This window comes from Ciona robusta, chromosome 10 (genome assembly GCF_009617815.1).
Source record: "Ciona robusta chromosome 10, ASM961781v2".
NCBI classification, from domain to species: Eukaryota; Metazoa; Chordata; class Ascidiacea; order Phlebobranchia; family Cionidae; genus Ciona; species Ciona robusta.
The window spans coordinates 504,374-516,153 of NC_143244.1; the positions used below are offsets into that span (position 1 = coordinate 504,374).

Below are 11,780 nucleotides of genomic sequence, written 5' to 3' on the forward strand. Positions count from 1 at the left end.
GCCTTGAATTTATTACTCCATTACTGTAACATTTAATCTAAAGTTACTTTACTTTTCAGCAAGTGTTTACCCATCAATAATCTTACGACAGTTTATCTAGTATATTTATTTCCAGTACCAGCATTTAGACAATCTAATGAGATTGCTTTCTGGGTAATAACATTCACAATAATAAACAATACATATTATTAAATTGACACTAGATGTTATGACATCATAAGCACACAAATCTGGAGATTGGCATTATCACATCACAGCGTGTAAAAATCTAGTGCATTACCTAAACAAAGTAACACAGTAATTTGTGACATCATAATGATATTATGACATCATAATAATAATATTAAATCACATGGTTTCTGTCCTTGTTCCTGATTGGTTAGCAAGTTCAGCGAAAACACTCATTGGTTGTTTTAATAAATTACGCGGGTCATCGATTTCGATCACATGACCGTTGTCCATGACGATAACTCTGTCACTACGCATGACCGAATCAATCCTGTGATGTCATAATAAAGGTTGTTGTTTAAGTATTTTTACACAAGGTGAAACATTGGCCTTATATATTGTAATCTGCTATGGGACCGTGGTTACACTGCCTTGCAATAGTATGAAGACACCATTGTGTCTTTGGGCAAGACACTTAACAGTAATTACTCTAACCAAGTAGTCGCTATTTTGGGTCGTCCAAATTATCAGCTATACATAAAAACAATCACCCACAAAGTTACATATGTGGTGCCTCATGAGCAGGCACGAGGTGTATTAATTGTTTTGTTCCATTATGACATCATAATCACCTGTGTGCGATCGTAATCACGGTACAACGAGCGAAATGTTTCACAATCGTTTCTTGAATCATTTGATCGGATTCTTGATCAATGTTTGCTGTTGCTTCGTCCAAACAAACGATCTGATGTCATCAGAACAATTATGACATCATAATAATGATAGTTACTTATAAATCGTTTTTTTTTAATTTTCAAAACACCTAGTTTTAGGTTTCTGACTATCATTACAGACATTCTATAAGACAAGTCTGAAAGAGATCTTTTGGACGTTTTATATTTGTGAATCTTGTTCAATCTCTGGGCTACAGAGAGGAGGGCTAACTACTGTTAAGACACACATGTTATATATGACATATCTGGAGTCACTATATTTTCTTTATATAACATATCCATGCTTACCTTTACATTTCTTAACAAAGCACGAGCGAGGCAAAGTAATTGTCGTTGCCCTGACGATAACCTTTGACCCCTCTCTCCGACCTCTGACCCCAACCCACCCATCTGCTCCCCAATCGTTCGCAACCCACAACTCTCTAGCGCCCACCAAAGCTTTTCATCATCAATGGTTAGGTTGGTGGGGTTGAGGTTGTCACGTAACGAACCACTGAATAGGAAAGGATCTTGTGGGATAATCGCCATCTCTGACCTGAGTTGAAAGTTTCGCTTGAAAGGTGGTTGAAATATTTGTTTGTTCTGATACTGTGGTATTTATAGGCAACACAGCAGTCGTTATAACACAAGTGTTCTGTTTCATACACCTCCTGCCCGCTTACAAGTTGCCAAGTATGTAAGTTTGTGGGTGATTGTTTTTAGATATGACTGATATTTTGGACAACCCATTAGTGACCCCTGGTTGAAGCAATTGACGTTATTTATCTTGCCCAAGGATACATGCGCCACAATGTACCTTGAACCAGGTCTCCTCTGGTCATCACACAAACTATAACAACCTTCAACAAACATAAAGCGACAAAAAAATAAGACCATGGAAATAATATACACATTACCTTAATTTACGAAACGGAATCTTTTTTATGTTAACTTTGTCGATGTAAACAGCTCCCCCAGTGGTCGGAACTATCCCGAACAAAACGAGAAACAAACTCGATTTTCCACTTCCTGTTCTTCCCACGATGCCAATTTTCTCGCCAGGTGCTGGGGATTTATAATGTTTCTATGAGAGTCTTGTCTATATTACACCCCAACACCCATATAGTCCCATTATATATGATGTGTCTTCAGTGAGGTAAACCTGAATGTAGGTCCATTTCCTCATTACCCTAACACTTATGTCCTATAATGCTACCATCTAGACCTCACTGAAGCAGCTTAGACACTTAATAATAAAATTCTTTTCAATATTGGTGAGGTTTTCAGTGAAGCACACCTGACACCTGGGATGTAGGTCTATTATCCCAACACCAAGGGTGCTACCATCTAGACCCCACTGGGGCAGTTTATTCACGCTCAGTAATAGAGGTTCTGTTTTATAAGGGTGAAGTCTTACCCGAGACTTGGTCCCATTACCCCAACATCCATTTTGTTAGATATACACACAGCCAAACAAGCATCTCACCGATTTTAAATTCCACGTTTTCCAAAGCAAGTGGTAGATTGGGCCGATATCTTAAACTAACTTGGTTGAACTCTATAGCCCCTTCTTGTGGCCACTGTGGGTTGGAGCTCGTACCTATGTCTCGCTCCTGTGTCGAAGTTTAAAGAAATAAGTTTAACAAACCACAACCATGCAGTGGCATATTAAAGCAATAAAGAATCCTGTTTTTTCTACATAACAATGATAAAGAGGTAGTTCACCAATTCATTGAAGATGTTAAAAGGTTATGTGTCTTCTTTACTTTAAATTACTAAAGGATAAAATACATATAAAACACAAGTTGTTAAGACACTGATTTTGAAATTTATTCACTGGATAAAACACGCATGGTGAAAGTGTTAAAACTTAAAAAAAAATCCAACTTACCTGTGGTACGTTGTTTATGTAATAAGCTTGTCTCTCTACTGCCACCATGTGTTTCTCTGTCTCCGTGAACGAGGTAATGACTCCAGAGAGCCCCCCAGTGACGGACAGCGCGTAGGAGAGAGCGAGGCCCACCAACCCCGGTGCGATAAACTGGAACCGATGTTCGATGACAGCGGTGAACGCAACCCCTGTAACCATGACGACACCCATCATTTGAAGTCGGATGCCGAGCCACTTCTGTGCGCAGAGGGTCGAGTAGTTACAACGCTGGTTGCGATCCACCAAGTCTATGTTGTAACTCCTGGATCGGAAATGGGAAGTTTAACTTTTGTTTGGTTGAGGCATGTCATGGAAGTGGGCATATAAAAAAGTCAAGTTAATGTTACAATTCCCGAAATACGAGCACTAGTTGTATAAAACAGAACATCTGTGTTATAACGATTGTCATCGCCCGCCACGTAAGCATATATGAGTTACATACTTGGTAACTTGTAAGCGGGCACGAGATGTATGAAACAGAACACCCGTGTTATAAAAACTGTTTGTTGCCCCGCCATGCGAAGATAAATAAGTTACATTCATTCACCTGAAAGACTTGACTTGTTGGAAAGCCCTTATAGTTGAAACACCAAGTAATGATTCGGTGAAGTGAGCGTAGATCGGGGACAAACTGATACTGCTCAATCTCTTCAATTCACGAGATGTAAGACGATAATAATGCTGGGGATAAGTTCATGTGATCTTTGGTATTTTGAAATATAGTATGTTTGGTTTCTATTCTATGTGGGTGAGGTTACACAGCGTAGCGCTCCATTGGTCAAGGAATTTAAGCCAAAGTTGCCGCATTACCCCAACACTCAGGGTGCTACTGCGTAAACCTCACCAGATGTTGAAGCCTCTCGCTTCCAAGAAGATTTTTATATTTCCCTTTTTTTGCTGGTTTCAATTAGCTATTCATATTTCTTATCGTACTTGAAGAGATAAATTAAATAATTATATTTTAGCTATCTTAGTTAATAGCCATTACTATAACTCAAAGACCAAATAGTTGTTAACAAGAATATATCTTAATAACGTTATAAACCATATATTAATATTTTACCTGGGTGTAATAATAACAGACAGCCAGTGGCAGCAACAGTAATGCAAAGTATGGAAGGCCGTAGCAAGTTATTATTATTGTTCCGATGACTGAAGCTAATTGTGCGAGGAATATATTAAGCATGAATGGTAGGGAATCATCGATTGTGTATAAATCACTCGAGAATCTGTTGATTATCCGGCCCAGGGGGGTAGTGTCAAAGAATGATATTGGAGCCTGTAATGAAAGGGGGGGTTAAATATACCTTCTATGCTTTATAAATAACGTCAACTTTGTTTTTTATAGGAAACATTCTTTCTTTTAAGTCCTAGCAGGGCCAAGGTGTTGTTTTAAGTAATTGAATGTAAACTATTTTTAAGGTCACCCACTATTCTACTTCATATGTTTCCACCTAACAGTTACCACATATGTAACCTTGTGGGTGATTATTTACTTTTGATGGATAAATTAACGTCTTGCTCAAGAATACACACACCCACAGTGGTAGCAGCAACGAGCATTGAACCCAGTATCCTTCGGTTACAATGCTCGCACCTAACCATTGGGCCAAACTTTATTCTTCATACAAACCCTATAAGGAGGTTGTATATTTTACAACCAACATTCCACTCACCTTCATAATTGCCGTCAACAAATTATGGTGCATCACCTTAGCTGCTCTCAGTCCCCCATATGCAAAACTAAACGCACGAATTAGTGTGAAGATACTGTTACTACCGGCGATGATCCCGTATATCATGAGATACCACATGACGTCATGGTTGGCTGGTGTTGGTTCATTGTCTGGTGAAACATGTTCAAACTTATTTTCATGATTATAGAAGAGAAATGATTAGGAAGAGACCTTCTGTCAGTTTTTTGTTCTGTGATCTTAAAGGAACAATGTTTTATCTGTCATATGGCTAGACATCATTCAGGGTTTTCCAATACGTGTCTTTTCTATGGACACATAAGCCTACAATGAAAACAGCATAAAGCCTTAAGCCAATTCTCTGGGCTACAGACTAAAACACTAAACTGTGCTACATTGCCAGACCGAGATAAAAGCCAGAAGATCTCTTTTACCCTTAAAATACATACACCTGGTGGCAACAACATATATAAACTTTTTTTTTTAATTTACTTTTAATGTGTGTTAAACCTTGGATACCTTGTAACAGGAAAGTGTAATGTGCATCACTGAGGGCAAGGGGGGAAATGAAATAATTTGAATTTTCATGATGATTTCGATGCGTTCCATTGGTTGGTACCGACCCCACCCACTGTGATAACCACCAATCAGAAATGACCTTGGATGCTGAAGATATTTTAAATTTTTAAAACTATACTGAGTTCGAATGCAGGCCAGGGTTAGAAAACCAGAAACCCTGGGTTTGAATCCAGGCCAGGATTAGAAAGGAAGAGGTTCTGGGTTCGCATCTTACCTTGCATAAGAACTACAAACAGTAGAATGGTAAACGCGAGGCATCCTCCAATGGCCAACCAATAAGACTTGTAAACATGTAGAGCAACCGTTCCTACTGCTTTCTCTTCATTTGTTATCAAAGATTTTTGTTCAACGCCACTTTCTGTTGCTTCACTATTCGTTTCTGCTTTGCAAAACATTGGTTCCATATTAAATAAAAAGCGAGACATCATCAGGGTAATGCACATCAAGCATGGATAATATCTTGCAGAATATAGCGTAACTTTGGAGCAATAAAGTCAAGTTTCAAGAAAAATATGTTTTTAGGGGGTCATGCTTTTAACTGGTACTACATGTGTGTAATTTATTCATACTAATATGTTTAACAATTTGTTGTTTTAACTAATCAGATTCAAAAGATAAACAAAAGTTCATATGTTAACAAATATAGAATCATTGTTACCTTTACTAGAATACAATTGATCTTCTATTTTATCGAAATCTAATATTTGCGACGGTGTTCCATGTTTCACTATCTTCCCTTCTTCCATCACAATGATGTGGTCGGCGTGTTTTAAATATCTGACATAGAAATCATATGTTTGGCTTAAAATAGATATCACATGTGGATTTGTTAAAATATAATCACCAACAAAGTTACATACATCGTAACTCCTAAGCAAGTACGAGATTAATGAAACAGGTGTCTTTGGGCAAGACACTTGATAGTTAGTAGTTCGAATTTAGCCAAGTATAAAAAACAATCACCTATACTTGTAAGCGGACACGAAATAGACTTCCTTTGATTTATAACTGGCATTTATTCACCCTCTTACTTAGTATGATGTGTGCATAATATCCGTGTGGTTCCGCCCAACACACCATGGATGCATTCGTGGAATAATTGAGCCGCCACATGCTGATCCACCGCTGACAACGGGTCGTCTAAAAGGTACAACCTCTTTCTCTGGAATGTGTGGTTGGGTTAGATAAGAAGAAAATACGCAAAATTATACAACAGACACACAAAAGTTAAAAAGTCACAATAAAGTAAAAATCAAACAGACCCAAAAGTAATGGACACAATGACAACAGACACACAACAAACCTAAAAAAATACAATATTTTGACCAACACAATATATTTCTGTTTTGTTTTAAAAGACACAAATTAACATAAATTTGGTGAGGGAAAATAACAAACACGCAACAGCAACAAACCTGGTAAACGGCTCTAGCGAGTGATATCCTTGCCTTCTGTCCCCCACTCAATGTCACCCCATTCTCACCAACTTCAGTCAAATCACCATTCGGCAACACTGCAAAATCTTCCTTTAGTGCGCAACACTGGATGACTTGCTCATAAAATGCTGAGTCGTGCTTGGACCCCCACAATATATTCTCCCTGTCACAATAGACATCGATTAAAAAAATAAACACTCACAATCTACAAGTTACATACATCGAACCTCTTAAGCTGGCACGAGGTGTATGAAACATAACACCTGCGTTATAACGAGTGTCGTTGCCCGCCATGTGAGGATAAATAAGTTACATACATGGAAACTCGTAAGCTGGCACGTGGTGTATGAAACAGAACACCCGTGTTATAACGAGTGTCGTTGCTCCGCTATGCCGGTCCACAATTTACATAAACAAGTTGCATTTAATTTCCACCAACTATATTGTTGTCCTTCTCCGACCACCATAAACATCCTATAACCTTCACCACATATAAATCACCACAAGGTGGGGGCACCACCACAAACATCAATACAAACCAACCTTATCGTTGCATGTTGTAACCACGGTTCTTGCGTAACAACCGCCATTCCATCGTCATAACAACCAACATAAATAGAACCATCCACTCGTTCCATACCTCCAGATATCGCCGATAATAAAGAACTTTTACCCGCCCCCACAGAACCCATCACCCCCACCAGTTCACCCTGTGGTAAATTAATACAATGTTACAAAAAGAAATATTAACCCTGGTTTCTTTCTGCCTTTAAATAAAAGCACAAATGATTAAGAATTTATAACCAGGAAATCAATTGTAAATATTCTAATGAAGTCGCAAAACTATGCTTTAAACTGCTTTGTAAGAATTGATTAGACTTCTATTTAATATGAGTAACTTTCTACAGTTGGACAGGCTGAATGTTCGTCCACGTTACACCAACAGTCAAGTTTATCGCATGGGTCACGAAAGATACAGAAAAATAAACCAGATATTGAAGCCTGCCGCTTCCCCCCAAAGAAAATTAATATACTTTATCCACCACCCAATTTACAGGTTTCATGACACACAACATAACAACAAGTAAAACCTCTTTGATTGAGATATTTAGATTCTTCAACATTTGATCTTTATCTTCATATTGATCCTCCATCCCCCCATCATCTGGAGGAAGATTCCATGAGAAACATCCGGACTCTATCTTCACGATTTCTCCTTTAAATGAAGGGGGTTAAAATGACTCCATTTGCCTTTTTATAAAAGTAAACAAAAACAGTAGTAATGGTAAATGAAACTTGTTAGGATGTTTGCATTGTTGCTGAAAGATAATGGGTTCAATGCTACTAACATTGTATGAACGCATGTGTCCTTGAGTAAGACACTTAACAGACATTGCTACAACCCAGTGGTCACTAATGGGTTGTGGCACTTGGGTGTTGGGGTTATGAACCAACTCTGACCTTGGTGTCTTGCAGTAGAACCACCCATGTAGAAAATAATAAAAATAAATATTTTACAAATAAGCAAAGCTGCAAAACATTCTCCACAATGATAAACAATGTATTTACCAACCTGTGTTTTGTGAGGATTGGATGTTGAAGTAATGATCAAGATGTTGGTCTGGAAGTGACAGGAAGTCCTCCAACCTCTCCAGGGATGTCCAAGCTTCCATCAAACCATTGATCACCCATGGAAACGCATTCAATGGGAAGATCAGCATATTGATGAGGGCGACCACAGTGAATACCTTGATGGATGGGTTGTAATGGACAAATTAACTTTTGCTTGAACCTCAGACGTGTTTCACCCATATAGAATAGGATAGTAGACAATATACAGTAGTAATAGGCCAACATCTCAGACAAGCCTCACTGCAAGGTCTCACCCATATAAAAAGTAGAGTAGATCATGTATACTGTAGTAATTGATTACCACCTACATCAGGTCGCCGTTTTGCTTTGCTATATGTGTTTGCGACTTTACTCTTATACAATAAATTAGCTTTCAAATTAGTTTGCAGTTGCAAAGCAAATAGTTGCTCAAGTATTATTTGTTAGTTTTAAATGTATTTGAAACACAAAATAAAACAAACTGCTTGTTACCTTAGCTGCAGTCAATTGATGTCCAGTAACTGAATATATTGAGAAAGTCAACAAAGTAATCAACACAGGGGTGGTTGCCCATAAATAAACGCAACCAGCATCAAAATATTTCAATCCCTTTAAAGATTTCATTTCTTTTGATCGGATTCTACCAACACAAAGAGTACGTTAGATAAGATAGTTGTTGGACACTCATATTGTAACCAGTGGATAGTTCATTGTTACTGTAAGCGTAAGTGTGTGTCCTTTGATACTTTACCTTAATCTGGTGGTTATTTATGGGTTGACCAAATTGTCAGCTATACAGAAAAGACCATTACTCAGAAAGTAACATGCATGATAATAATAACTTGTAAGTGGGCAGGAGGTGTATAAACACCCGTGTTATATCGACTGTTGTTTTCTGCCACTAATGGATAAACAAGATGTATTTATAAAATAATAACCACTAAACTTAGCAACTTTATAACTTAGCAAGCAGAACCACCATATCATAAGTGGTCATTATATTGGTCATAATCCTACCATTATGACATCATACTTACTGATTGATCCTCCCACTCAACAATTCCTCCCACGCATTAAACTTCACCACTCGTATCCCAAGTAGTATCTCCGTCATTAATTTAACTCTATCATCTTTATGCTTCATCATATCCCTGTTATATTCACCCATCTTCTTTGCCAAATATCGGTTGAATAAGATCATTATAAGAGTGAGACCCAACCCAGCAAGAAACACGATACCAACCTCGGATTAATATATATGTTAATGATTTCAATTAAATTGACCATTGGGAAAAACAAAACTTGACACTCCAGTACATTTTTAGGTAAATATTTTGTTTAAACTTGTGGTTGTATGGCCATACACACCAAGGGTTCTGGGATTTAGGTCACAGTGTTTCCCTTGAAAATGAATACACTATACTTGTGTTGCAAAGTTTAAAAGGATTTGTAACTTAATAATACTCGTATGGCAGGTCAACTTTATAAGTTATTACACAGGCTCACAGAGGTGTGACTTTTTGTTTGCTGTCTGTTGGAAAATCCATTAGTGACATTTGCCACCGGGTGGCAATATCTTATTAATTAAAAACTTTATTTTAGTTGATAACTTATACATATACTACCATACTTGCATATAAAGCAGAACAAGTGTGATTCCAACTTGGATGGGCAAACTCCAGAACTGATGGAAACTTGGACAAAAGTTGACGATCCTGTTGACATCGGTGCTCATAAAGTTGGTGATTTCACCCGTGGTGTATCTCGATAATGATACAGGTTTCGATATCATTGTCTTGTTGTAGATGGAAGTTATGAGACTTGTTTTCATTCGTAGAGCTACTTTATTGACCTGATGGAATTTAATATTATATACTTGTGCTGATTCAATACAAATATCGTGTATAAACTTTGTGGATGATAAATTACCAATTGGTAATTAATGTAACTTATTTATCCTCATGTGCCAGGAAACGACAGTCGTTATAACACGGGTGTTCTGTTTTATACACCTCGTGCCTGCCATAAGTTACCGCATATGTAACTTTGTGAGTGACTGTTTTTTCTGTATAGCTGACAATTTTGACAATTAATTACCACTGGGTTGGAGTCATCACTATTAATTGTCTTGTTATAAAAGACAATAACCCTGCAGATGATCATTATACAACTGACCTGGTAATCGAAGTGTGTGGAAAATAGAGAACCAACAAAACTAGAAGCAAAGAGTCCAGCAGCAAAGTAGCAACCGTAAGCAATTGGATCATTTGATTCAACAAACTTAACAAGTTGATTCAAAAGTACTGGACCTGCAAATGCCAGAAGATCACTCCCCAGTTTGAGGAATCCAAGGGAATAATATTTCCAACCAAAGCTTTGGTGAAGAGACCTCAGAACAGTGTGTGTTGGTTTAACATTTTTCGTGCTTTCTAGTCTCGAGTACTCATAACTATTATTTGAGGTTGTTTGGCGGTTTGAGGTCAATTTATTACTCAATAATTCAGTGTTTAAGTCTTGTGGTAAATGGTAAACGGAGGATTCTTTATTCAGCAATTTTTTCGCCCCTTTTTTCATCAATGGTTGCACCCAGCAGAAAAATAACTTTGATAAACATCCTGCCTGTTCTTCTGGACATTCCTGTAGCTGTGCTTGTGATGTCATATCCTCTACTGTGACATCACAATACCCATCCACTCCATTCTGATAAACGGCTGATTGTGACTCATCAAAAGATGAATCGGGTGAAAGAATCGAAACCGTTCGAAATTTTGGATTTTTTCGAACAATTGTGACCAGATAAGTAAACTGACAAGCAACCATTGCAGCCACACAGAATAAGTCCACAGTTAAACTAACGTAGAAAACATCATCCTTTGAGTTGTAAACATCGAATATATAGAGAGTTATAATGCGTTCTATCTCTACTATATAATATGGGAACGTCAGTAGCCACGAAAATGTTACGACTCCAGGTCCTCGTTTATAATAAAAGTGAATCATTCCCAATCTCCATAGAAATATTAAATGCAGCAACAAACTTGTGATTCTTGCGCAATATGAGATGATCAGCACAGCGGACATGCTCGACTTAATCAAGATAACATCCTTGGTAAGAATACCAATAGTGAGCACCAATGTTAAGCCGGTACACATCCTCCGCATGTTGAAAACATCAGGAATCCTCAGGTTAACATCCGGTGGTCTCAATCTCCCGATGAAATATGCGCTTGTTGCCGCTAGCAACGTGAATGGTGCGATCACAAACACCATTGTTTCGAAACAAATGGGAAAAGAATGTTTTTCATTGTTCCAAATCTGGAACTTTGAGCCGCAAAACTTGTTCAAGTTTTCCATTCTTTATGTTGTTGTTTCTTGTTTAAATTTCCTTATTTACTGATAAGGTTTAGCCATGTAACAACCTAAACACCTACAACACGGACCTGTCCAAAATATTCTACACGTCACATTTTAAAAATAGTTTTTTAAATGACTTATTCGTGAAGAGAATACATTTATATAAAGCTGTGTATCTGTTCGTTTCTACACAAAATCTCGTTCTAAAAGGCTTTGTTTTGTCCTAGCAATGTTTGTTTATAAATTTCACAAAAAGCAAAAAATACGTCAGCTGATCTGTGGGGAAAACCCCCTA

At 37.7% G+C, this 11,780-nt stretch overlaps 1 protein-coding gene across 1 annotated transcript; it reads right to left on the reverse strand.

Annotated features, from left to right (window-relative positions):
- Positions 1-91: 91 nt before the first annotated feature.
- On the reverse strand, positions 92-11,604 carry LOC149729249 (ATP-binding cassette sub-family C member 10-like). The gene is made up of 21 exons (XM_089886324.1): positions 10,307-11,604; positions 9,762-9,983; positions 9,169-9,374; positions 8,624-8,771; positions 8,094-8,268; positions 7,612-7,736; positions 7,064-7,230; positions 6,500-6,683; positions 6,116-6,246; positions 5,743-5,861; positions 5,299-5,463; positions 5,025-5,171; positions 4,488-4,657; positions 3,875-4,090; positions 3,359-3,492; positions 2,773-3,073; positions 2,368-2,494; positions 1,799-1,946; positions 1,191-1,437; positions 801-913; positions 92-499 (listed from the first exon to the last, which is right to left on the reverse strand). The coding sequence occupies exons 1-21, from the start codon at positions 11,483-11,485 to the stop codon at positions 349-351; spliced, it is 4,575 nt and encodes a 1,524-aa protein (XP_089742450.1). The 5' UTR covers positions 11,486-11,604; the 3' UTR covers positions 92-348.
- Positions 11,605-11,780: the final 176 nt, after the last annotated feature.

Excerpts from the sequence above, each read along its gene's own strand:
- LOC149729249 (XM_089886324.1), bottom strand. The coding sequence starts at position 11,485 with ATGGAAAACTTGAACAAGTTTTGCGGCTCAAAGTTCCAGATTTGGAAC. Across the intron at positions 7,737-8,093 it reads CCAATCCTCACAAAACACAG|GAGAAATCGTGAAGATAGAG; the intron begins GTTGGTAAATAC and ends CTTCATTTAAAG. Across the intron at positions 500-800 it reads GTGATTACGATCGCACACAG|GATTGATTCGGTCATGCGTA; the intron begins GTGATTATGATG and ends ATGACATCACAG.